General features: G+C 37.6%; 1 protein-coding gene across 1 annotated transcript in view; it reads left to right on the plus strand.

Annotated features, from left to right (window-relative positions):
* Positions 1 to 1,234: 1,234 nt before the first annotated feature.
* LOC104531399 (ral GTPase-activating protein subunit alpha-2) overlaps positions 1,235 to 27,852 on the plus strand; it is a gene marked incomplete at its 5' end in the record, with an annotated part of 103,867 nt that continues 77,249 nt past the window's right edge. The window contains 14 exon segments of the mRNA XM_029087048.1: positions 1,235 to 1,412; positions 2,311 to 2,444; positions 3,053 to 3,201; positions 4,187 to 4,298; positions 4,948 to 5,185; positions 5,735 to 5,899; positions 8,713 to 8,853; positions 11,455 to 11,592; positions 12,082 to 12,179; positions 14,745 to 14,835; positions 15,001 to 15,177; positions 17,335 to 17,528; positions 18,011 to 18,109; positions 18,530 to 18,685. Of these exon segments, the coding sequence (XP_028942881.1) occupies positions 1,235 to 1,412; positions 2,311 to 2,444; positions 3,053 to 3,201; positions 4,187 to 4,298; positions 4,948 to 5,185; positions 5,735 to 5,899; positions 8,713 to 8,853; positions 11,455 to 11,592; positions 12,082 to 12,179; positions 14,745 to 14,835; positions 15,001 to 15,177; positions 17,335 to 17,528; positions 18,011 to 18,109; positions 18,530 to 18,685 (2,070 nt within the window).

Raw genomic sequence — 27,852 nt, forward strand, 5'->3', positions numbered from 1 at the left:
CTCCCTCCCTGAAAGAATTCTGTGTAGTACGCATTCATCCTGCTGATCAGCTGTTTTTCAATTGTTTCTCTAATATTCTAGCAGTTGGCTTCTGGCTTTTTCAGTTTCTGCATCCTTAACAAGTTGACAGTTGTCTGTGAAAGCATTTTCAGAAGTTTCATGTACTTATTGTATGGCATATTTAAACTTGCTTTTGCTAACCCTTCAATTTCTGTTGAAATCAGATGTTGGATTTTGGACTTTGTGCTGAGTAGAGACAAGGAAGTGCACTATGTGATGCAAAGATTTCCCCTGACCTGAGCAAGATATATTTGTAATGTTTTTACAGCTAAACTGGGTATAGAAAATGCTATAATTTCTGACCCTGTTAATCATGGAGAGTGGCTAATCTCTTCGTAGTTGAAAGGACCTATTTTTTAGTATGAAAAATGTTTTTTCCTCTCTTTTAGTAGTTTTATAATATAATACCTATTGATATAAAAACTTTTTTTGTTGACAAAATATGCTTTTTTGTACCAGATGACATTTTCAGACTTTGATTCATATGCCTGTTCACTGCAGTGCAAAGATCTTCTGTCACTATTTTTTTTTTTTTTTAGTCTCCTGAGGCCTCCATAAATGTGGGGAAGCAGCCAGTCTAGCCTTTGTAAGTCCTTGGAGAGGACATCTTTACAAAATGAATCCCAAATGCAGACACTGAGTAACATGTTGAAAATCAATTCATTGTGTTGATTTCCAAACCTGTAGCGAGAAAGGATCATGTGCCAGCCACTGTTATCCTCATCACAACTTACTGTCTTGTCTCTACCTACATTTGCTGAAATAGCATTGCACATCGTGTACTGCTGATGTAGTTTGAAGTCATCTTCTCCAGAGAGTGTAGTGTAGTCCTGAAGTTTAGTCTGACAGACCTCTGTGGCTAACAATGGCTTGTGAGATGAATCCATGTTAAGCTAGAGAGCTTGAAAGGAGTAAAAAACACCTCTTTGGTTTTGTCCGAACAAATACAACGTAGAAGTAATTTGTAATCGATAGTTATGGAATTGTGAATGATGTAGGTGTATGCATAGGCTGTTGATTAATCATAACTCCTATTACAGACATAAAAGTAAAAACTATGTATCTTTTCCTTTTTGAGCTGTATTATTTATGGGTGGTGATGTGTGGGTGTGTTTATGTATGCATGCACATCTATGTCCTATATATAGTAAAATGAGTCAACTTTTCATTTTAGGCTTTTTTATTGCCACCTTCTGATATATCTGCAACACGCAAAGTGGTTAAGGTGTATCGAAAGTGGATATTGCAAGAGAAACCTGTGTTCATGGAGGAGCCAGACAAAAAGGAAGACAGTCGGGATGCTGCAGTCAATTTAGAGGATTCATCAGTGCAAACGGATGGTAAACATGTATGGTATCAGTGTTACTTACTTTATTCTGTTCTCCTACAATATATGATTTAAGGTTAAAACTTGCTTTGTAAATGAGTAACGATTTTAGAAGTGTGTGGAAGATCAAGATTTAAAAGTGCTTTTATTTAAGGTCTAGAAATTTAAATAAATATTGAGTATTCAGTAGCCCTTACTTGAGTGCAGCAAATGTAATTTGTTGATTATTCCCTGTCTATACAAATATGATGGCAAGGACTTAATGGAAGAAACCCTAATACGTTCTGCAGTGTTAAAATTTACATGTCTGTTGGCCCAGTGCATGTAGGACTATTTCCTTGTGGTGGTAGTTACTTAAGAATTTGAAAATATCTACTCATTTGTATGGAGTGGATGAAATATTTGGATTCAGACACCTTAATCTAGGAAATTAAAGTGTGGATACAAATTCTGTGCATCTTTTTAATGTCCTATATTGAACCATCAGTAAAAGTTGACTTTGACACTGTTGGCACTGTGAAGCTATTTAAAAGGAAGTTTTGTTGTGCTGAGAAAGAGCTTTGAGTTGTAAAAACAGTGAGAATTACAGAGTTTTGACAGATTATTTTTTTTAGGGGATTTATAGTTTCGCCAGGCTTAAATTCAAATGTTACTGCAGTTAGTGACTACGAAATGTGATATAAAATATTTTAAATAACGTAGCTCTTAAAACCTTTATGACCCTTTAAATTCTGTGTACAGTTTGTTTGTTCAGAGATTAAGAAATTATAGACATCAATTCTTTGCTGAAATGAATGTAGCACATGATAGTTCCCCCTTTTTTGCTTTTGACATTTTAAGTCATTCTGAATAAATATGGACATATCCCTTTCTGCTTTGTCACTAACTGAATCTTTTTTTTTTTTTTTTTTTTTAAGAAAACCCCTCTGACCATTCAGGACATAAGCGCTCATCCAGCTGGGGAAGAACTTACTCCTTTACCAGTGCTGTTAACAGAGGATGTATATTAGAAGATGAGGACAAAAATGTGAAAGCTGGTGCTCAAGCTGCATTACAGGTGTGGTGTATAGAAAGAGTACAAGGCTGTAACTTATGTAATCATGTAACTGACATGACAAGTTCTAATATAGTCTCTGCAATTAAGGAAAATAAATACCAGCAGTTGATGGTTTTTGTAAGGTACGATTTGATCTTTGTTTATAACTTTTAAAAAAAATTCATATTAAACCATGTGACCATGTCTTAGAGGCAGATACTTATTTTAAGACAGAAGGTTCATTTTTTTTTCTGCTGTGGGTATTAGGAATTAATCAGAACTGTACATTTTCTTTTGTTAAACCTCATTTATTGTAAATATTGGTAGTTACTTAAGTATATAATGCCAGGAAATGGGTAGATGGAGGAATGATACTCTTGCCTGACCAACTAGAAGAGTATGGCTGACCCATACTGTGCAATGTGTGCCTTTGTTAGGTCTGTAATGCTGCCTGACTTTTTGCTAGAAAGATGTCAAAAAATAAAGTTATAGGTAAAACATAAAACTTGCTCTGAGGAAATGGAAAGGTTTGACTGGAGGAGGATGATGACAAGTTTTTTATTGTAATTCTTGACTTTTTTTTTTATGCCTGACAATATGTAAACTGACTGTAAATACCTGTCTTGAAGGTATTCTTGACAAACTCTGCAAATGTTTTCTTATTGGAGCCGTGCATTGAAGTCCCGGTGCTTCTGAAGGAGCAAGTTGATGCTTGCAAAGCAGTTCTGAGTATCTTTAGGCGCATGATAATGGAATTATCAATGAATAAAAAGACATGGTAAGCTTAATATATCCTGCATCATTCAACAGAAAATTATCAACAATTAAACTTTACAGGAGAATTATTGTGTAGGAAAAAGGCTGGCCTTCTCAGGGGTAGACCTTATTACATGTCACACTTGTGACTGGCCTCTGAATTACTTTGTGAGACTGTAGGTTCTGCTCAGTCTACAGCATTGTATTATTTGACTTCAAGGTTCTGAATGATTGTTGTGGTTTAACCCCAGCTGGCAATTAAGCACCACATAGCTGCTTGCTCACTGCCCTCCTCCCAGTGGGTTGGGGGAGAGAATCAAGAGGAAAAAAAAAATTTCAAACTCGTGGGTTGAGATAAAGACAGTTTAATAGGACAGAAAAGGAAAGGGAAAGAATAATAAAATATACAAACAAGTGATGCACAATACAATTGCTCACCACCTGCTGACTGATACCCAGCCAGTCCCTGAGCTGTGATGGCCCCTGGCCAACACCCCCTAGTTTATATACTGAACATGACATCATATGGTATGGAATACCCCTTTGGCTGGTTTGGGTCAGCTCTCCTTGCTGTGTCCCTTCCCAGCTTCTTGTGCACTCCCAGCTTCCACTGGCAGGGCAGTATGGGAAGCTGAAAAGTCCTTGACTTAGTATAAACACTGCTTAGCAACAACTAAAACAAAAGTGTGGTAGCAACATTCTTCTCATCCTAAATCCAAAACACAGCACTATACCAGCTACTAGGAGGAAAATTAACTTTATTCTAGCTGAAACCAGGACACTGGTATTTCCATTCATGAATTCACCTCAAAAATGAGTTTTTACAGTCCACAACCAACTAATATTAGTTTGCAAGTGATCTATGAAGTCTAAAGTGCGATCACATTCTCCATATGTAAAGCTTACTGGAGAATTGAGAGTTTTGTGGGTTTTTTTGGTACATGAAAATTAACAAGTACAATTAATAGAACATGTGAACAAAAAGAACAATTTTGTTTTGGAACCAGGGAACAGATGTTACAGATACTCCTTAGAATAACAGAAGCTGTGATGCAGAAGCCAAAAGAAAACCAAATAAAGGATATGTTCGCTCAAAGCATGTCGGGATTACTTTTCCGAGTAAGTGTTTGGGGTTTTTTTTGATTGGTTTTTATGTTAGTTTTTCATGATGAATACCCATAGTTGTAGTTAAGTACTATTGTACAGTACTATAAAACCTACTTGTAAAACATTAAAAAATTCTCCTTTGAGGTAATACAAGTAATTGTTTTGTGAACTGCTCCTAACAGAAGGAGACAGATTCCAGGTGCAACCAGCAGTTGATTTGATCTGCTCTTCAGGGCTCTATTACAAACTGTGTAGAACAGGCAGACACACTGTCTTTTTGTGGGACATCTTCAATTAGTATCTCTACTGTGTAAGCTTGATGTAACTGTTTTCCTACAAGTTCAGCTGTAGGAGGCAATTCTTCAGTCTGTTATTATTGTACACAGCGTATTATTTCTGTTTACCAGAGAACATATTGACCACCTGAAATGTGCATTTAAGAATCTTTAGATTTCCATAGTCAGTAAATTTCACAATTATTTACCCACTAATTTCTGGGAATGTTTTGTCGATGAAAAGTATGTATCATATCTGTGCATCACAAATAATCAATACTAATATGCAGGTCGGTGTTGACTTCATCAGCATGCAGGTTGATGTTGTTATACTGAATTCATCTTGACAGAAATACATAAACTGTCACTTGTTTCTTTTCTCTCAGACCCTCATTGTGGCTTGGATCAGAGCAAACCTGAGTGTTTACATTTCTCGGGAGCTGTGGGATGAGCTGCTCAGTGTTCTGTCTGCCCTGACTGACTGGGAGGAGCTCATAAACGAGTGGGCCAATATCATGGACTCTCTAACAGCAGTGCTAGCAAGAACTGTGTATGGGGTGGAAATGACAAACTTACCCTTGGATAAGCTCAGTGAACAAAAAGAAAAAAAGCAGAGAGGAAAAGGTTCGTCTCTGTGCTTTAGTGCTTTTTGTATCAAACAAGTTAAATATTTAAGCTTAAACTTAAATTAATTTAATCTAACATTAAATACTACTTAATCTAGTGTAAGAACCTGCTTAATTAAATGTGAAGAGCTTTGGATTTATGTATTCTCATCCTTTCTTGTGGGAGGAAAGGTAATTGGGGTCAATAGAAGATAGCTATTTAGCAGTTTTTAGTACGTGCTCGAAAGTAGTCTTTTTTGTGTAGCAGAAAGTAAGTGTGGTTTCCTGTGCTCTAGTCTGACATGGCCATCAATGTAATTATTCTTTTCTGTATATTTTTATTAAACTTTATTAATCACAGTATTTTAGCTAAACTTAATGTGCCACCTTGCAATTGATGCACATAGTTGAAGTATTGATTGATTTTGAATAATAGTAAAAAATCATCTATGTTGTTTAAAAGATTAGTGTTTTCCATGTATGAATGCTTGTAAGTCCATTCATACTTTAAGAAAAATATGTGCCAAAGCATACAGTGATACAGAATTTTGTTTTCTTTATCTCTAAGGTGGCATATTAGAGCCTCAGAAGACAGCTGTAGTGGGAAGATCTTTTTCATTAAGCTGGAAAAGTCATCCTGAAGTTGTGGAGCCAATGAGATTCAGAAGTGCTACAACCTCTGGGGCCCCAGGAGCTGAGAAAGCAAGAAATATTGTTCGTCAGAGAGCAACAGGTTAGACAATAACTAAAGTCTTATGTTCCCAAACATTCAGTAACACTCAAGTATTAAATCTGCCTTTGAGTTGCAGCTGCTTCTAAAAGTCATGCAACTTAATAATTACATACCTAAACAGAGATGTTGTGTACCTGTGTCTGGGTGTCTTGTCTACTACCAGTGTGAGTAAAGAATCAAAGTATTTTGGAAAATTCTAAATATGTGCTTTTAAATACATTACATTTAATTACAAGTTAGTCTTGTGCAAGTTACGCTTGTTTTGTAAAGAAGTAAAGTACATTCCTACTTTTATCAATTCATAAGAAAACATTTATTGACATCAGTCAGATAATATATACTGCTTCTGAACTTTCATACAGCTAGCTATTTACTGTGAGCACAAGGTAAACCAGATATTTAATAAACAATTTCATCCTTTCTTATTTGCTTTCTTTTTATTAGCTTGATGAGGTATGTATAGCATCTCCTTTTCCTTTTTTCTCTCATACTTACTTCTGGAAAAAGGAAAACAGGAGAAGGAAGAACAGGGGTGAGGAATGATGGGGGAATGTCTGGGGCCCCAGGCATTGAACAGATAACCTGATTTTTCAAGCATTTCAGCAGCCTGAATTTGATCTCTTTTTTTATTTCATGATAACATGTTTCTGTGTTCCAATTCAATGGGCTATGGATTAAAACTCTCCATAGAAAATCTCCAGCTTTTGAATAGGAGATATTTTGCTGCACAGCTTCCTTCCTCATTCATAACAGAATAGTTGTTTCTTACTAGGAGAATTTGAAGGTAATTTAGTATGTTTTTGTGGCTACAGGCTTCATAACTAAGCCCCAGTCTTCAGCTCAGATCACAAAACGTTTTGGCGATGGAGTAAATTTGTTCTTTGTGCCTGTTTTATTTGTAAACTCAGCGAGTTCCTATTTGTGCTCCAGCAGAGAATTATTTCTTTCTTCTGCTGCAGCATTTCTCCCCTAGACTTCTCCCCAGAACATTAGAGAGAACCTGAAAGTATTGATCAGCGTGGACTTTACTTGATTGTGTGCATTCAAATTAAAGGAACGTCCTACCTTTAGTAAGAAAGGCTTATTTGTTAGGGAGCAAGTAGGTTGTCAGGGAGGAGGATGAACTTTATGTGTAAAATTAAGCCTTAGTTTAATTTTGTGTCTTATAGTCATATAAAAAGAGAATTATTCTGGCTTTCATGGGTTTTGTGATGATAAATGGCTCCCAAATCTGCAAGTGCAAAAAAGTTTTATATTTGCACATTCATTTATAACAAATAATAATTTCAAATGTATAAAATGGATATGCCTTTTCTAATGCAAGATTACTTAGAAATGCAAAACTCCAGCTCCCAAGCCTCCAGAGGTGTCATTTTTCAGAATGAAACGTAGCAGCCCCTAAGGTGAATGCTGAAGCTAGGGCTGTTCATGGGAGGACTTTATTTAAAACAGTGGACATTTCTGGGAAACTGTCTCCCACTGGGGGCTTTTTTCAAATCCCTAGTATTCTCCCTCCCCCATTTAATAACAACAAAAAACCTCCCAAGTCAACATATAAATACCAGAGCACCTACTGCTTCCAGGTAAGACTTTCTTTTGATCTGCTGTTTGTATCTGGAGTTATAAGAGTAAGAGTAGAGTATTTCTGCAGTAGCAGAAAATCTTTTGCCTGCTACCCTCCTTGAGTATTTTTGCTTCCTCCTCTCTGACTTCTGGATGTCAGCATTGACATTTCTGTGTACAAGACAAGAAACTACAGTGAATAAGATTTTTTTTCTCCCCTAATACATTTATTTCAGAGACTATCTATAATTTATCAATTTATTTTGATGATAAATTGCTGTTTTTCTCTGAAGGAGACTCTAAGCTTATGACAGTTGGATATTAATCCATAAAATACCAAGTTTTGAATGGTGTCAGGCTCTAGAGTGTTAACCACCATGGAAAATTTTTCTGGTGGCCTTTCTTTTTCTGGGAAACGGTGAACCCATTAAGTGTTTCTATTTTGAAGAGAAATTCACTAAGATATGCATTCAGACTGCTCTTACCTTCTGCCTTCCCTTGTGGTGACTTAAGAACTCCAAAAACTTTCACTTAACTTGCCTGCCTTTCATCATCCTGTTCAAAAATGTGAGAAGCGGGGCTCAGTACCCCAAAACCAGAGTCCACAGGATAATTCAGGGTGAAGGGACCTTCATCAAGTCTAACCACCTTCTCAAAGCAGGGTCAGCTGTATGTCACACCAGGATGCTCAGGGATCCAGCCTGGAGCTGGGATCCATGGTTTTTAAAGCAAAACCAGAGGCAGCTTTATCTTTAGACTGATTTTTGAGAAGCACACTATCCCACTCCTCAGATGAAAATGGGTTGTTTTCAGCAGAGATGAATGAATGTAAGAGGTAGCTGGTTTTGAGGGGGAACATTGCTAGTAGAGGGGAATTTGAATAATTTTTCCATTCTTTACCTTTGAGCTGTATGTACTGCTACAAATGCTTCAGTGAAAAGAAAAAAGGTTAAGTCCAGTTAGCCCAGAGGTAGGAATCATACTGTATGATACTGATATTAATTATACTGACAAAATGAAATATTCCACATTGTGGAACTGCTGTGATTCAGTAATCACTGATTATTGCACTTTCAATGTGTGAAATACAGTTGCACATTGTTAACTTACAGCTTATAGGAAATACTTCTGGGCTTAACATTGTAAAACTTTTTCCAAAAGCTTTGTATTTAATTGCATCATGACATTCAAAACCCCAAATATTTCATTATTTTTTCTGACATAATTATTGCGTTATTTTTTCCTGGAAGCTAAGCGAAGCCAGTCTATCAGCAACTGTGTTCATCTTTATGAGGCTTTGCCAGCTACTAAAAGTGTACCTCTTCTGCTTCACACTGTGAGCTCTCTCTTACCTGGTATCTCTTACACTTCTTGCTCTCACAGACTGTCAGGTACTGTACTTTAAAGTCACCTTTTATATAAATGTTCTTTATATTTTAAAACTGCTGTCTATCTACTCCCTTTCTGTCCAGTATTATTCTTTAATAGTGTGGAATGAGATGTTTTGCACTGGTTCTGTGTGTCTTGGATCTGTTCAATACATGGTGTCAAGTAATACTGGTAGCCATTAAGAAACCAGCAAGTTTAATGGGAGTGTACCTTGTCCTTTTTCAAAGCTACAAAGGGTGGCAAAAAGTGGCTACTTCTAATGCTTTTTTGTTATTCTGTCATTGGCTTAACTGTCAAAATAAGTAACCTTTCCAGGGAAAAGGAGGAGAGCAGTATCTTTTCAAGGAACTGCTGTGGAAACTAGTTGAATGCTTGAATGTATGAGCTACTGCAAGTAAAATATGCAGTCAAAGAAATGCAGCTGCTCAAGCTATTTTATTTTAAATAAAAAACTCATTCAGTCTGTTACAGTCAGTTACAAATTGGTCCTTACAAATGTGGATTTTTTTTTTTTTTTCTTCTAAAGAATTCTTCCTGTAATTATTGATTCCGGAAGCAAATCTAAAAGATTTATCTGTGTCTCTTAGGTCTCAAGTAGTGTTTGATTTCTCTCAAAATGTTCGTAGTACTGCAAGCAAATGCAGGTTTTGTTCATTTTAATACTAAAGGTTACCATGAATTACAATTAGATTTATATTCTCTAGTAACAAAAATAAAAATTATTTTAATTTCTTAATAAAGAAATGCTTTTATTGATGTTTACACTTTCAATTACTTGATTTAGTAAAGGCTTTCAAGCAGTTGTTAAAATTTTTAGTATAGTACAGACCAAACACACCAAGGATTAGGAATGCAAAAACTAAAGGCAGCAATCCAGATTTGGGTATTTTAGTGGTTAGTTAGACTGAAGTGAGTGTACTTTTGCTCAAAAGTGTAGTAAACAATTTTCCTGCTTTTGATACAGTCTCATCCTGTGGAACTTGCTGTTATGATAAATAAAGCTAGGACAAACCTTAAGTGTACAATTCCTGAACTGAATTCTGTACTGGTACCCAGACATAGATGTGAAAAACATTTAATGGCGTGAGAATACAAAGCTACTTTGTTTATTATTAGTTTATTATTTTATTGCTTTCTGTAAGACATTCAAAGTCAACAGCGATACTTTGAAGTATCAAAGTATCGCTGTTGACTGAGGTATCAAAAATACCACATTTTGTACATGTGTATTTGTGAGATAGTTTTCTGAAAGAGGTGCAATTTTTATTAAGTATTTAAGTATTATTTAAACTGACTTGGTAGCGCAGATTGAATGAACTAAGCATATTTGTCCTCTTGCTGCAGGCTGCTGCTGCAGTCTGTATGTATTGGTCTGTAATCTCATACCCCAAGGGGCCAAACTTTGTGCCCATTTCTGAATAAGTGTATCCTCAATATCCGTGTCTATGGAGCAGAGGAAAGGAGACAGGAGAAGGAGAATATAAAGGTCGTGGAAAGGTCACTTATTTAATGTGCATATTATGTAACAACACGCTGAAAGAAATCTAGAAGACTTAATAATTCAGCCCATGTACTTTGTTGAAAAAAGTAAAATCCAAGGGTTTTCATAACAGTCTCTACAGCAGCATTTTTCATCCTTTTTAAAAAAAGGAAAACAGTATTGGCTGTGCAGATTGAACACCTTGAACAGTCTGCTGCTGGTTGTGTTGGGTCAGCTTTGATGGGATGCATGGGCCACCTCTTTTGACTGCTTTCCAGGGAAAGAATGAGCAATTAGCTTAAGTATGATAGGTGGCATTAACCAGTGTCATGGCCATGACTAAAACCACCACTACTGAATAGGAACATACTTGATCCTGAGTGTTTCTGTCTTTTTTTTCTCCCCCCTAAATCTAAGAGAAATGCATTTCTAAAAGCATTATATTGCTAGCTAATCTCAAGAGTTCCTGTTGCTCCTTCCCCAGTATGTCAATTTACTTTCTTACTTGAATTTTCATGCCCCTCTCTCCAGTCTTTTAATTTCCCATTTTCTGTTACAGCAAAAAACCTGCATGATTCAGTTTGCCCTCACAAACTAGGCCCAAATCATATGTAGCACAGATCTTTTTTCACTCTGTTTGAACTGTTACCTTTTTTATTCACCCCTTCCCCTCTTTATGGAGGAAAAGTCAGTAAGCACAGTAATATTTTCTGCATTCTGCATTTGTAGTAGTTTTGCTGCATCTCCTCTATTCTTTTTTCTTTCCAGAACAGGATCTAGTTTGGGTCTCTAGTGCTGATGAACATAGCTTTGTTCACCTGGCATCCTCCCACCCTTCCTTGTGCACTCTGAACCTCCAAAGTAATTTCTGTGCTTTTTCTAGACTTTTTACCACTTACACTGCTTGTACTTCTCTCTGTAAACCTTATAATTTTTCTAAGGATATTTTATAAAACTTAAATGATAACTTCTGTCACTAAGAGTTATGTTCTAGTTTTGTAAGTTGGGAATTTTAAATATTTGAATGGAACACTTTTTCATATAGTTTTCTTAGGTAAGGAGTTCACATGTGTATATAATTCTGAGGTTGTGCAAATATTTTGTGGTTTAATTAAATCAACAGAAGTTGAAGAATCTCAACAGCTAGAAAATTCAACAGGAACAGAAGCTACAGGCCTATTTGCAGACCAGGAACAGCAGCTAACTCGAAGTAGCAGCACTTCAGATATTGCAGATCAGTTTCCACCTGATTTTTTTCAAGGTAATTTTGATAAAATATAGTAGTACTGTACTTCTGAAGAAAAAGCGTTGAGACTTCTTCAGCCTTATAAATGCTACTTTGGTTTCCAGATCTGTTCTAAAATGGGTTTTATCTTGTTTTCTTAGTAAATATATTGTTAGAGTGTTGTTGAGAGAACTGTTTATGAGAAGTTACAGACCACAAATGCAGGACATGACCTTTTATAAAGCAGGGTGGTTAAAAATGAAGCCTTTGAAAGTATGCGTTTTGTATGTAAGTCTTAAACTTTTTCATCTGGCTTGCATTTAAATTTTCTATAATCAAGCTAACAGTTCTACTTCTGTTCCTGCTGTGTAAGTATGTTATGCGTGTATTCCATTTTAATGTTGTATTACTTCACTTAGCTGTAAGAAGCATACATGTAAATGTAACTGAAATGTTAATATAATTTGCTATGTACTTTGGTCCCATAAATGTCTATATTTCATGTTTACTTTCTAAAATTTCTAGGTAAAAAGGCTGGGAGTTCTCATAATTTAGCTTCTTCAGACTCCAAATCAGTTCAGGAAAATAAGGGATATACAAAGAAGGAACATGAAGCTGAGCAAGTAAGGCAAAATAGAAAGTGCTTATTGATAAGATTCTAACAATGTTTTATTTCTAATCAGATACCTTTTAGTATTTAGAAACTAGCAACCAAAAGTGTGAAAAATGATTCATCACATTTCTAGTATGGAATCAGGAATTGAGCTGTAGCTGTTCATTGTGCTATTTAGTGTGATCAGTTTGTGTCTCCTGATCTTTTCAGTTGCTTATGCAGTTTTATGTAATTGGCCATATTCTAGTCTTATACAAGATTTTTGTGCTTTTTTATATTAAATATAAACAAGAAGTTAATAACTTTTAAAATATAAATAATTCATGGCTATTATAGAGCTCCAGTACACTGGAATAAATGTTTGATGGATTAAAGTGCTGGGAAAATACTTTCTTTCAGCACAATTTGTATCACCAGCTATGTATTGCAGATGTTTGTATATGTTAACAGTAGGACAGGCAAGCTTGTTAAATTATTAATGAAACTTTTGAATAAATGGTAGAAATAATAAATGACTGAGGCTGATCATCTTTGGAAGTATAATGCAGTACAGCATGGAGCTGAGTCGCATCTCTGGACCTTGGCTCTCCCATAGCTCTAGACTTTAAGTACCCTTAACACTTAGCTCTAGAAAGGAGCAACAAGACATTTTCTGCAGAGTGCTTTTGTTAATCACTTCAGGAATGATGAAGTGTCTCAAAAAGGAAGGAAAACCTAGTCTGCTTTGCATGGTGAAGGGGAGGAAAAAGGGAAAGAAGTAAACTCAGTAGTTGGGAGGAATTAAAAATTAACCTGGCTCCCCATTCTATTTTAGTGGCATGTGTCATAAAATATTCACAGGCATATGCTGCTGGGCTGTTAGCAGTATTGCACTTCCACCCTTTCTGCAAGCACAAGCTGGGGCTGGACCATGTATGCACTGCATAACTTGCTAATGTACCACATGAACCAGTGTGACTTCATATCACAACGCATTGAAATGTTGTTGTCACTGATCACTAAGAGACAGATTCGCCAGGGAAGGGAGACCACTCTGCAGTGTATCAGGCAGTGCAAGCAAATGTGTATTTCTTGGGAAAGATTGTAAATTCTCTCCAGAAAGTGGGGGCAAACAGCTACAGAATCATGGAATTGCCTGTATTGGAAAAGACCTTTAAGATCATCGAGTCCAATCATTAACCTCACACTGACAAGTCCCCCACTAACCCATGTCCCTCAGCACTGTGTCTACACGACTCTTCAATCCCTCCAGGGATGGAAACTCCACCACTGCCCTGGGCAACCCCTTCCAATGCTTGAGAACCCTTTCAGGAAAGAAATTCTTCCTCAGATCCAATCTAAACTGCCCATGGTGCAACCTGAGGCTATTTCCTCTTGTCCTGTTACTTTTTACTTGGTTGAACAGACTGACCCCCACCTCGCTACACCCTCCTTTCAGGGAGTTGCAAACAGTGATAAGGTCTCCCCTCAGTCTTCTTTTCTCCAGGCTAAACAACCCCAGTTCCCTCAGCTGCTCCTCATCACACTTGTTCTCCAGCCCCTTCCCCAGCTCTATTGCCCTGCTCTGGACACTCCAGCACCGCCATGTCCTTCTTGTAGTGAGGGGCCCAAAACTGAACACAGCACTCGAGGTGCAGCCTCAGCAGTACCCAGTACTTGGTCCTACTGGCCACATTGTTCCTGATCCAGGCCAGGATGCTGTTGGCCTTCTTGGCCACCTGGGCACTAGATAATAGAATAAGAATTTCTAAAAGCCAGTTGTCTCTTAAACAAATTAATATGTGGCCGTGTATCAGAAATCACTTCAAGAAATTAATTTAAAAATAATAACACTATTAATTGCAAATATCAAAATGGAATTTCAGAAATATTAACTGAACTGAGGAATTTTAGAGTAGAGATTCCTTCAGCAGTTAGATCAGGTATGCTCTAGGGGTAAGGCGTTGCAGTTTTTTGTGGCATATTTGCAATGGAAAGCATGATACTCTCTTTTTTCCATCAGAAATTAAATTTTGCTGTTACAGATGATACAGAGATGCAAGAAATGTGAACTTGAAGGTGATTTGCCAGATATAAAGCAAAACAATTATGCTTAGGAACAGAGCAGTATCATCTAGAAGGAGAAAATTGGCTGAAGAGCTTTCAGCAAGTAGGCTACAAATCCATTAGATGAAAGAGGTGGTGGTAAACAAAAGATCAGATGTCTTTGCATGGGTTATTTTGCAACAGACTAAGGCTCCAGCATAAGAGATGACTACTGATTTCTTCCTGAAGGATTTTTTTTTTTATAATTTTAAAAGTATTGAATGATTTCAGATTTGTGGAAAAACATAAGTAAAAAGTCCTGCTTGTTGGTATGAAAACTGAATTTAAGAACAGAAGGATAAAGACTGAAATTGAAAGCTTGATGGTTTCCTTAAAACATTTAAAGATATTTGGGTATTCTGAATATTCATAAAAATATCTTGACTGAGTTGTAATTAATTTCCAATAACTGTGTGTGTATCTCAAATTTGCTAAAATATGATGTAATTACAAAACTGTAATAAGCTGAGATTTTTTTTTTTCTCTGAAGGTACTAGTACGAAGAAGCAGTAGTACAGCTGAATTAGATTTGAAAGCAGACCTGCAGCAATCACATGGAAATTATAGAGAGAGAGAAAAAAGTGAGTTCCAAGAAATAACAGTATTTTTCTGAAGTGTAGCAACTGAAATCAGTGTCATAATTTTGTCTTTTTACAGATATATTATATGCTTTTCTCATTGTGCTTTGCTAATGTAATCTTTAAAAACAGGGTGTGTGATCTTTATTAATCCCCTTCTTGCTTTAGGTGAAAGTGTTAGCAGTGACACATCCATTGGCTATAATAATGAAGTGGAGATTGCACTTATCCCCTGGCAAACTTCTGAAGAAGACCATGAAGTTAATGCATCAGCAGATGTTTGTGTGAATCCTGATGCACCTCGCTGGCTTCAGCTTAGTCCTTCAGATACTGCAAATTTAACAGGTACTGTAGTCCAGAAAATGTATTTACTGCTTTAGATTTTTATCTCAAAAAGGAGTTTATACAGTTCAGTTTGCTTATAAGTAGTATATTTTGGCATATATCACCAAGTTTCATTCATAATGTTAATTCAGAAATGAGATTTGAATGCCCAGAGTTTAAGGAATTTGGATAATCAGATTGAAGCTGACATAGGTGCCAATAAATTGTAATCCAGAAAATGATGACACAGTTGAAAATCATTGGGTTGCCTACTGTGTCAAATTATTACTGATCAGCTGAGATGTGATAGCTGATCACCTGTGCTCTCTTAGCCTGCCCCAGTTTTCAACTAAAATAAATTAATTTAATTTACATTTTAAGTTAATAGGCTTTATTTCATAGCGGAATTGTCTAAGGAAATTCCTTACTATATATTTTGGCTGATAAGAAGTAACTGGTTAATTCACAATAACTTCTCTCATCTTAATCCTGTTACCCTCCTTATTTATATTTCAAAGTACACAATGCCTGTACTCCATTAGGATGTGGTAAGTGGCGTTCTCAGAAGAATTAATTTGGAAGTAGATGTCATTTACCTTTTCATTTTATTTATAGTGTCTTTAACATATACAACACTTATGATTATTTATTGAAATATTTTGATTCTTTGCAATTTGTAAAGGTGCCTTCCCATCTAATAGTGTGAGTCAGAGATGTTATTTCAATTCCTTAATGCAGTAACATATGAAACTATCTATCTTATAGGCTGTTTTTGTGAACAGATACATAGATTCAAGGATTTTTTTTTTCCATATTCACTTTTTCTTTGCAATATCTCTAATTTAATGATCCAGTACACCTAGTTCAACAGTTCACAGCCATTGTACAAAAGGTAGCATGTAATATAGTGCCTGGCAAGGATTATTATATATGATAAATTAATTGCTGTCTCTATGGTGCAAGACGTTGCTCCTATGTGTATACAGAGAGAAAGAATTAGATAAAATAACGGGAAAGGTAACGTAGACTAAAAATAAAAGTGAGTAGCAAATATATAATTGTCCAACAGAACCACTATACCCTTGCTGAATTTCTGGTTCTCACCCAAGTCACAAAACTTTGTTTTGCTGTAGAAACCTCTGTGGTGTAAGGCAAAAAAAAAACATTGTGACACCACCACTGAACAGCAAAGATGCAGTTTCCCTGATGATAGATATGTTGAAGATCATTCTAATGTGCTTAATAAATAGCATCTGTTTTAACACTTTGATAATTCATAATGCTACAATAAACAACAACAAAAAAAAGAAAAAGGACTTCAAAGCTTTTTTAAAAAATAAATACAAGCAAACATAAAAACATCTAAAATGGCTTTTATTTTGCTAACCTACTTTGGGTCCTGGGAGGACACATTACCCTCTGCTTGCATAGAGCTTTCCTGCAACTTTACTCAAAACATTGGCTGCTGAGCACTGCAGGCTGCAGGTCTGATTCTGCCTGCAGACAGGCTGCTATGCAACTTTCTCTGGTCTGATAGAAGATAATGTAACAGCTCTTATAATTAAAATTTGCACTTCAATATGGAATTTTTCTTTTCCTGTTTAAGTATATTAATTCCATTATCCTGACAGTCTTCACAAAATCCTGCTTTCCTTCTCAGTTTGTGTACTGCTATCTCAGGAACTGCTTCTGTATAAATGATAATGCCTGAGCGTATTCTTCATCACTAGCAGTGCATACTTTCTAGTTCCTTTTGTCAGTTGCATTTTCAGGTCACTTTATACTGTGTAAACTTAAAAAAGAAAGGACTTTTAGAAATAGAAATATTACCTGTAAAAGCCAGTTACTGATTGAATAAATCTTTGGGAGTACATGAATGTTCCACTTGATTGCATTTGCCTCCCTGCTAAAAAAACCCCCAGTTTTGAGTGGGGGCACTCTGCCTGATATAAAACTGATCTATAACTGTGTCATCTCTATGTACAAGGCCCTTTAGCCTACAATTTCTGCCGTCTTTTTCTTTCAATCATTTGCTAGCTTCAGCAATGAAAAAGAGATGATTTAGTGGGAGAGAATACTTTTGAGATGGAAGATGGTTAATGTTCCTATTTTATTGACCAAATTTATACTTGTACTGCATTTCGAACTCATGGAAATTTAACTTTTTAAAACTTACAGACAGTAGTGAATTCCTTGCTGATGACTGCAGTATAATTGCTGGTGGAAGCCTTATTGGTTGGCATCCTGATTCTGCTGCTGTGTTATGGAGGAGGATCTTGGGAATTCTTGGAGATGTGAACAATATACAGTCACCTAAAATCCATGCAAAAGTTTTTGGGTATCTTTATGAGTTGTGGTATAAACTTGCAAAGGTATTGTATATGATGCTTTGATCTAATGATAATAATAATTTATTTTGTTGCAAAAAATATTATTAAATTTGATTTAGTATTAGCATCTGGACCATAAGCATGAGATTTAGAGGATTCTTTCATAAAGAAAGCTAATCTTGTTTGATTTCCAGTAGGTATCCCCAATAAGGAATGTTCCTGTTCAGTGACAAGATAATTTAGATTAGTTAATTTAAATAGGATGAGTAGCAAAGAAAACAACTGTTTGTATTTGATGTAAAAGCCCATGGTATGACCTAAAATGGTAATATTTACTTAGGCTGTGGGGAAGGACTATGGAACAAGCTTTCCTGGTAGTTTTGCCTTAAGATGGAGCTCTGTATAGCTCAGAGTGTAGTGCCTTAAAGTAAATAAAATAAATTTTAAAAGTAATAATATGAAATAAAGATCAATAATAAAGTAAGCTATCAGTTTTATTAACTCTCTTCTTTTAAAAACATCAGATACGGGACAACCTTGCTATAAGTGTGGACAATCAGTCTACTCCCTCTCCTCCTGTCTTAATTCCACCTCTCAGAATATTTGCATCATGGTTGTTCAAGGTAACTTATTTCTGAAATTTTCACACATTACTATTTTTGACCAAGTACTGAATTTTTGTATGTTTAGTTGCATTGGTTTTAATTTTTATAATTACTGCTGACTAAGACGACAAATAACCTCCAAAGGCTATTTGGACTCCAGTCTGTTTTAATAAATACATGGAAGATATAATAATAGAATGGTTTGGGTTGGAAGGGACCTTAAAGCTCATCTAGTTCCAACCCCTCTGCCATCAGCAGGGGCACCTTCCACTAGACCAGGTTGCTCAAAGCCTCATCCAACCTGGCCTTGAACACTTACAGGGAGGAGCATCCACAGCTTCTCTGGGCAACAGATTTGCTCTATGGAAAATCTGCTGAAGATACAGTTTTGCATTAGCTGGCAAGTAAGAAGTAATACAAGGTTTTTGCTCTTTTCAGGCAACCACCCTGCCAAATGAATATAAGGAAGGCAAACTTCAGGCATATAGGCTGATCTGTGCTATGATGACAAGGCGCCAAGATGTTCTGCCGAATTCTGATTTCCTGGTTCATTTTTATTTTGTGATGCACCTTGGCTTAACAAGTGAAGACCAGGTACAAGCTTTACTTGTTAAAAAATAACATTTATTACTGTGTGCTGATGGAAATGTCTGTATTTTCATACTTGAAGATGTGAAACAGAAAGGAAGAAACGCTTTGCAACTATTGTTGCATGAAAGTATCCTGTGTAGCCTAGTCTGTACCTCTCTTTAGATTACGTAGTCCGAACTTTCTCATTGCTCTCCCGGTTACAAATTTTTAAACAACTGCTTATTTGTGACTTATTGCCACAATGGCATCACAGACACTTGTTGATATTTCTTTCTCAGTTTCCTGACATTTATGAGGCATAATCTGTGATGAGTTTCTGTCCACCTGCAATGCACAGTTAGTAGCTGGGTCAAGCTGGTCACGTTAAAAATGTTCAAACACTTAGTTGATATTAAGACTTGAGCTACATTGTATGTTTGACCAATATGCTTAAACTGGTTCTGCCAAAGTGTGTCCGGCAGCCCTACTGCATTCTTGTACGAACTGTGGTGCTGTGAAGTGAGTGCTTCCAGAGCAGCGCTGGAGTTGGTTGATGTTCACATTATTTACAACTTCAGGGAGGTAGTGGTTACTCCAAGCTCACATTACAGGTGTTTTTACCTTCTATCATGAGGTGAAATGCTAGACACAGTCTTGGGCAAAGGAGGGGCTGCGAAGAGCTTTATGTTAATATATGAGCAATATCTGCTCTCAGCACGCCCCTTTGAATGCCCTGTGCCATTGCTTGCAAGGACATCCTAAAAAATTGGAATTAATATTGTCCTCTCCAGACTTTTCCCCTTGAAGATTAGTCCTTCAGGGGATTTTAAAAACTGTCATACCAGCTCTTTTTAGCTGGTGCAAAGGGAACTGAAGGGAGAACTGAGACAGAAGGTTATCTTATCACTGTAACCAAGAGGTGCTGCCAAAACATTCTGTTTCTGTGGATAAATATTGTTCCTAGGTCTCTGTGTCCTGAGTTGGCCTAATTAATAAAGTATTCAGTGGGAGATGAGGAAGAGACTTAGTCTGTTGAGATATAACAAGATTATTTGGCCACAGAAATGGCTAAATACTCATGAAAAATATTTAGAAAAAATAGAGAATATCTAAAAACATTTCCATGTTTTTACAACTGTAGGACAGAGTTTTTATCTGTGGTGGTTTGACCCACAGTGGGACCATGTGGTCCTGCATTGAGGAGATGGGGTGGGAGTCACAACAAAGGGGACACGGGATTAGGATGAAGGACAGGGATGGCTCACTCACCAGTTATGGTCATGGGCAAAACAGACTCAACTTGGGAAAGAAAAATCAATTTAATTCATTGCCATTTATCTGAGTAGCACAGTGAGACATAACCACATCTTACAACACCTTCCCCCACCCCTCCCTTCTTCCTGGGCTGAAATCACTTTGCTCCCCATTTCTCTACCTTCCCCCCCAGCGGCACAGGGGACAGGGAATGGGGGTTCAGTCAGTTCACCTCTGCAGCTATTCCCAGCATGAAAGTCCAGGAACAAGATATTCCAACATGAGCTTCCCATGGAGTCATGGAGCTCTTCAGACTCAACTCCCAACTCCGGCATGGGCACGTCCACGGGCTGCAGACTCACCCCCCACTCTGGGGGTCCACCCCAGCTCTGGCATCGAGCGACTCTTGGGGTCCGAATTCCAGTTACAGCTGCCCTCAGGCTCAGCTTCTCTGCTCCAGCGTGGAGTCTTCCATGGCCTACATGTGGTTTCTCTGCTCCACCATGGAACCTCCATGGGCTGCAGGGGACTTAATTTGTCTTCTCCTACTCCATGCGGTAGAACTGGGTATGGGTCTCTTGGCTTACCCCCTCCTCCTCTTTCCTCCAGCAACGAAGCTCTCTCTCTGTCTGTCAGTCTGTCCTTTGTTTAGAATGATGGTCGTCTTTTGTTAGGTCGATGACCTCTCCTCCAGGTACCAGACCTTCTTCTTTTCAGGACAGCCCTTCCCCTCACAAACATGGATTTGCAGAGTTGTTTCTCTGGTGCTCATTGGCCCAGCCTGGGCTGGGGGGGGGTCTCTGCCTTGGAGCCAGGGGAGCTTTTTGCTCTCACAAGGTGGCCCTTCCCCAACTCCCAAAAAAACCCACCACCTCCACCTCTTTCCCCCCAACCCCAACACATCATCCTTAAAAGAAACAGCCTAATGAAAGCAATGGCTAGAGCTGTGCTGTGGATGCCAGCAGAGGGCACACAGACCCCTTCGTAAATCCTGTGGTGGTCACTGCTGCTTCATCTGAGAGTTATTTCTGGTGCCTTTAGTAAGCAGGAAGAGTCGTGCACAGGTTTGGTTATTTCTGAGATGAAAGAGAGAAGTAATGAATTGTTACCAGACTCTTGCCCTCTGAATGTCAGTTCCCCTCCAGAAAAGTTAGAGCATTTGGAAAATCTTCCTTTTAAATAGATTTGAGGGGTGGAAAAAAGGAAAGGATTTTCTTCTAGAAAAACCTAAGAGTTATGGCTGCTGCTGCAACTTAAAAAAACCCCATAAGCATCTGCCATTTTTAAAGCATAAATGGGGAAAAATAAAAGTGTAGTGGAAACTCCCTTTTTTGCCCCTCTTAATATGCTACCTGAGAGTAATGAGTAGCTCATTACTCATTACTCTTTCATTTCACTAATGCCATTCAGATTTCAGACAGTTTAACAGTGGTTGGTGTACAGAGTAAATTCATTCCCCTACCAAAAAAAAGACTGTGTGATAACACCCCCTATGATCAGAATTTGAAAAAACACACAGCATTAAATCCTCTCACATGAAACACACAACTCAAGAAACTTTAAAGCCTGATATAGACCAGAATTTAAAAGAAATATTCGGTTTTATATTTGAAAAAACAAAGACCCTTAAATCTATATAGCAGTCACTGCCAGTACAGGGCTATAGGGGTGGAAACTATCAGTAATTTCAAGACTTAAGTTGTTTTCATCTACACATTTCCATGAAATGGATAGATTTTCAGAAGTGTTCAGCTGTCAGCAGTTTCTTTTTTCTAAGCTAAGGGGTGTTCTTTTTGTTGAAATCTGACCGCTTCCTGGAGGACCATTCCCTATGTAGAAACTGGGAGATTTTTAGAACGTGGAGTTGGTTGTTGAGCTGTTTTTTACCTTGTTTATTGTGTTTTGGTGTTAATAACAGTTCCATGGATTTTAAGCTTCTTGCTGCTGTGCACGTTGGATTTCAATCCTTGTGCAAGTTTCAGTCCCAAGGATGAAGTGAAGGCTGCATAGTGAAGGCAGACCCCACATTCCACATCATTCCAAGGTTTCCCAGATATTTTGCATGCTGATGCTGCTCTTTTGTTCTTCCTTGCCTCACTCAGTTTTGCTTTTTTTGCCTCTTGGTGGCACACTTGACCACAAGTTTTTTCTTATATTACTGTCCTTTCAGTTTTGCTTTCCTTAGCTGTGAAACTGGTTGAGGTGTTAACTCGGGGCGCTTTGGAGCTTGGATTCTCATGCAACGTGTTGATATGAAGCACGATCCTTACACCTGTTTCTGTATTTCCAGAATGATTAGCGTCAAGGTGCTCCATGGGTGTTAAGACTAGTCAGACAATTTGCATGCTGGGGATAACTACAAATGCAGGAACACGTTGTAGGAGGCAGCAGTACCTCCTCTGATGCATGCAAACAGTAGCAGAGCATAAAGTGTGAATGACGAAGAACTTTGCTGTCATAGGATCTCAACAGCTTCCTGTAAGAAACAGGGTGATCTACAATGACCTCGACACAGTACCAGTACTGACCTTTGTGATTTTTGTACTTCTCAGTGATTTTTGATATGCTGTTACCTGATAAACTTCTTACAAAAGTGGGTGTGATATCCTGGGGCACAAGGATCACTAGGACATGGATCCTAGTTCTTCATAGCACTGAATAATCTCCCTCCACCAAAGCATGTTTTCTGGGATTCAAGTTATCGCATACCAAATAAACTTTGGTGCAGAATTTTTTAGCACTGATTGTTTTTTTGGGTTTTTTTTGTTAAGCACAAGCATATATTTCTCACTCTTAAGGGACATTAACAGGAGGAATCATAGAATATTTGGTTGGAAAAGACCATTACGATCATCTAGTCCAACCATAAACCTAGCACTGCTAAGTTCACCACTAAAGCATGTCCCCAAGTACCACATCTACACGTCCTTTGAGTCCCTCCAGGGATGGGGACTCCCCCACTGCCCTGGGCAGCCTGTTCCAATACCTGACAACCCTTTCAGTGAAGAACTTTTTCCTAATATCCAATCTAAACCTCCCTGAGGAAGTGTGCGGGGGGAGGAAGGTTCTGTCATGGAGGAATTTTCCTTCTGTATATATGACTTGTGTAACTTTGAAATTTATAGGGGAAAGCAACAGAAAGGTAGACCAACTCCAGGACCTTACATTTGCTTTAGAGGAGCTTTTTAGGTAGCTATGTAATTTTAAAGAATTACAGTCAAAAACCTCTTTGACCTGAATGGGATTATCATTGTTATAGTTAGCATCAGAATTGTTTCTTTTTGAAATATATTTCTCTTTCCACTCTTCCCGTAAGGATATGAGTATACAAAATTCCTGCTATGTGTATTTTGGTGTTGATAGAAGAACAAAATGATACACTTTAAAATATGGCTATAAATTAATACAATATTATTCCCAGCAAGTGCAGCCTAACTTTGCAGACTTGTCTCATGGGGTATATAAAAGAGCAGTGTAAAGGTATATTTTATAGAAAGCTCCCATGGCACTCTGAGTTCAAGATGTAGCAATTAGCTTGAGAGATGAGAAAGGAGACAGTGAGGTAATGAGCTGCATCTAATTTGTTGATGTGGAAGTGTCTAACAACAAACATCTCTGTATGAAGAAGTGAACAATTCACTGCAACAATTGCATCACCTTTTCAGGTGGGAGAAGTCGTTGTGTAAATAGCAGTAAGGGGTAAGTTGCAGTCTGGTGTTGTAATTACTTCCAGCTTGTGAAGGGGCCTGAGGTCAGGGGGCAAGTGACCGTCTGTGGGATGATGATTCTCCTGTACTGCACAAGTCAGTGGGCATTTTTCTGATACTGTAGTGAGCCCAGATTTTTTTCTACAGTTTTTTTAATGAATTAAGTTCACTGAGGCTCACTGCTCCTCCTCCCTGACCTCCAATGTAAAGGAAAGTGAATGGATGTTCACTACCATGTCATAGGTTAGTGGAGGTAGTTCACCTACAGTTGCTCCAGTTGCTTGTCTAGGTTATGGAAAGTCATTAAATGTTCTTGGGGTGTGATTTTTAGCAGATGCCATGGGATAACCTGTTGCAGTTTGGCTAGGCATAGCTTCTGCTGCTAGGTGAGCCTGATGGTTGAAAAACTCCCATTCCAGTGATTGCAATTATACATGTCTTTTGATTTGGACAGTAAATACAGCTTTTTAAATTAAACCAAAGTCTAATACTGCAATGCACCAATTTCACAAATACCTGAACTGGGAAAGGAAATGTATTTTATTATTGCTACTAGTTGATTGCTGTAGCAGTAATTTTTACTTCATGAACTTGAAGAGGTACCTAAGCATCTCCTTGCTTCATAGCTTCTTTGTTTTTGCTGAAGAACAAAAGTACCAAAACACAATTCCAAAATACTACTAACGCTGTTCAGCCCCCTTCTCAGAAAAGCAACTATTTAGATAGTTCTGATTCCTCAGTTTTGGTACTTTTGATACTTCAATAATACTTCTAGATTACTGGTGGTTTTCTCCTAAAACTTTTGTGGATTTTTGTAACGCGGTCTTAATTGTGTCTAAATTTGCACTCTGTTTGAGGAGACAGTGCAGTGCAAGTTAGATACTTAACTTGTAGTTATGCTATAAAAGAAAAGGCAGGTTTTCAAGTTGTTCAAGTTTCAAACTGCCAGCTGTTTAATGTCATTTTTTTTAGGAAGTTTCACCCTACAGCCAGGACTTTAGCATCAGTTAATGTGCTTGGTGTAACCTATTGACAACATGTGCCAATGAGGTTTTACCCTGTAGTCAGAGGTTATCTGAAAAGTGAGCTAACTCAGTCATTCCTGAGTTTTGAAGTGAATTTTAACAAATAAGTTGAATAAATATACAATTATACTGGCTTTCCAGAGTATCTTTGGAATAGAGTGCTTGTATATATAAGAAAATACTAAGGAACACAATAAAAAGAATAGATTTCAGAAATTCTCTGTGGAAAGGACAACTAACAGACAAGGAAGAACTGTGCTGATGACTTTTTTCAGTTTAGTGATGTTAAGGGCAGAACAAACTTTAAATATGGGAGGAAAAAAAACCAAACCCAAATCCAAATGAGTTGACAGGTGTCCTTGGTGATTAAATTTCAGCACATGCAGACTGGACTGCCTGCAGAATGCAGCCCAGCTGTAGGCAGAGAAGTTAACAGCTATGCTTTTAGCTTGATTCCTTTTAGTAGTAAAAGGATGACTTAGATGAAAAACTGTCAATAAAGATGGTGATATGCTAATGTACATTATGCTTGTCTATAAGCCTCTTAATTTGTTTAAAATATACTGTTGCTAATTATGGAAAGGAAGCTACACCAGTTATGTAGTAAACTTATGTAGAAACATTGACTATAGCTCTTTGTATGAGAGATGGCTAATTTATATGAAGCATTTTTTGGTAGAGTTGCTACCAGAGAAGCCATATTAATTACCTATTTGTACTAACATTGATCTGAAGTTTGAAGTTTGGTTTGTTTTTTTTTTTTAAAAAAAAAGTACTTCTGAGCTTTTGTATCTTTTTGTTAAATTCTTATTCAACAGCGAGAAGTAGTGTGTGACTTCTAGACTGCTCAGCCATTAGTGCTGTTCACTGGGACATGTATTAGCCAGGTAGAGCATCGTCTTCTAAAGGTACAATAAATGAGCAGCTTTGCTTTTGTATGCTGTGGAATAAGTACTTCTTGCCTGTATTTCTGCCTGATAATGTTGCACATGAGAACCCTTAGGTGTACAACGTTTCAGAAACTGTAACACATTTTAGATTCCTTTCCAGACTGCCATTTAAAATAAAATAATCATAATCACACACAGAATCACAGAATGTCAGGGATTGGAAGGGACCTTGAAAGATCATCTAGTCCAATCCCCCTGCTGGAGCAGGAACCTAAATGAGATCACGCAGGAAGGTGTCCAGGCGGGTCTTGAATGTCTCCAGAGAAGGAGACTCCACAACCTCCCTGGGCAGCCTGTTCCAGTGCTCTGTCACCCTTACAGTAAAGAAGTTCCTTCTGAAATTTAAGGCCTAGACTCTTATATTTTAGTTTCTTATGACTTTTTTCCAATGGCTACCATGATTTTCTCAGTCTTTTAATCTCCCCCATATCTCACTTCCTGTAGAAAATTTGCCTGTGTGCCCCCATTATGTACTTTGAGTGGTTTCAAAAAGTGTTAACAGGCAGTACATTTCCAGTAGAGACAAAAATACAAACTCAAGGTCTCAGAGGAAACCCTGCATACTCCTCTGCTCACCCATAGGATAAGTTGGAAGTGCTGGAGAAAAATAGGTGCTAGGATTGACTGTAAGAAAAGGAGAACCAAGTAACTCTGATTGTAGGAGCTGTGTCTTCTGGAACAACTTCTTTTAGTTTTGTTCTTTTCTTTTCCTTTTTTTTTTTGTTTTTAATACTTTTGCTCTTTCCAAATTGTGTCTACCTCACCCAAATTTCTGTTTCATAGTGGATGTTCTGTCTGTCTCTTCTTTATTCCCAGAGGTATATTACCTGGAGCTTGCTGCTTGTAAGATCCTTTGTGAGGATTTTCTGAACTCTGTCCAGAATAGAAACAGTTTTTGGAATAGAGGCAGCATCTCTTTTCTTTCCATTTTCCTCACACCTTTTCTTCCACCCCTCCAGTCATCATTGTAGCTTTGCTGTTTCCCAGAGTAAGTTTCTTTGCTAACATGCCCCAGCAATGCAACGCTGTTTCATCATCCGTCATCCTTAGCTCTCTACTTCGTGTTTTCTCCCTTCTTCTTTCATCTGGGCTGTGTCTTCAGGATCTCTCCTTTTCCCTCTGTGTGCAGTTGGGATGTTCTAATAAAATGTGCAAAACAATCCCCTGTCCTCCTCATGAGTTTCTCCATCTTGAAAAGTGATACAGCACACAGGTGGAAGTGAGAAGTGTTAAGAGTGTTGTTAATTGCCCCTTAAGGCAGAGTACCTGCCTTCCTGCTCTGATGCAGGGAGCTCCTTTGCCTGTCTTCTCAGAAGTGTGCTCACCTTCCCTTCCCTAAAACCACCTTCCCTCTAAGTGGTTAACCTCATGCTCTACAGTTGCTTCAGCACTGCCACCTTGGTTTCTTACAATTGGAGACTTCAGAGTGGTCCTGTTGCAGGCATCTGGCAGAAATCTGGGTGGTGACACAAGTCATCTCAATGTTTCAGGCAGTGACATGGACTAGTAACTGTGTTCTCGGTACCCAATCCTCTCTACCTGTAGCAAATGGGTATTCAGATATTTCCCTCTCACTGTGCCTGAACTTAAAATTATGTCTTCCTATTTGAAGTGTATCCTTAACCCAGTGGTGTCCTAGATTGTGAAAATATCAAACATGCTCTAAAAGGGGAGAAACTTTATAAATTCTGTTCACTTCATATGTTTGTCTGATCTCTGTTAACAGGGCATCTGAGCACCTCTTTGTCAGTGCAAGGGCTTTGGGGTGGGGTTTTTTGTTACTGATACAACTATAAAAGAGGGAGCTTTCTGATGGAGTTTAGAAGAGAAGAAGCAATTACCAGCAGGTGACTTATGCAGTAATCTGTCCTATTTAGTGCTTGTGAATAACCTTATCTATGTTTTAAAAATACAATGTGTTATTCTGGTTTTTAATATCTCTCCCTATTGCATTCCTGTCACAAGATACTTTAGCAGATATAACTTTTTTGGAGGTTAGGCTTAAATGACAGGCTGAAGTAGATTTTTCTGACAATCTTGTGCTTTCTGAGAGTGTCAAAATACTTCATAATTTTTTATTGGAACTTAATTTTTGACAAGTTAACTCTTATCTGAAATGCAATGATAGCTAGGAGAACTTAGAATAAGTAAATGGAAGTGTATGTTCCTTTAAAATAAAAAAATGAAGGATTTACCACTTAAGTCTTGTGTAAATTCATAATCTTTCCCCTGCTGTAAATTTCAGCCTCTAATGA

The sequence above is a fragment of the Antrostomus carolinensis genome, unplaced genomic scaffold (assembly GCF_000700745.2).
Source record: "Antrostomus carolinensis isolate BGI_N321 unplaced genomic scaffold, ASM70074v2 scaffold13809, whole genome shotgun sequence".
Lineage (NCBI taxonomy): Eukaryota > Metazoa > Chordata > Aves > Caprimulgiformes > Caprimulgidae > Antrostomus > Antrostomus carolinensis.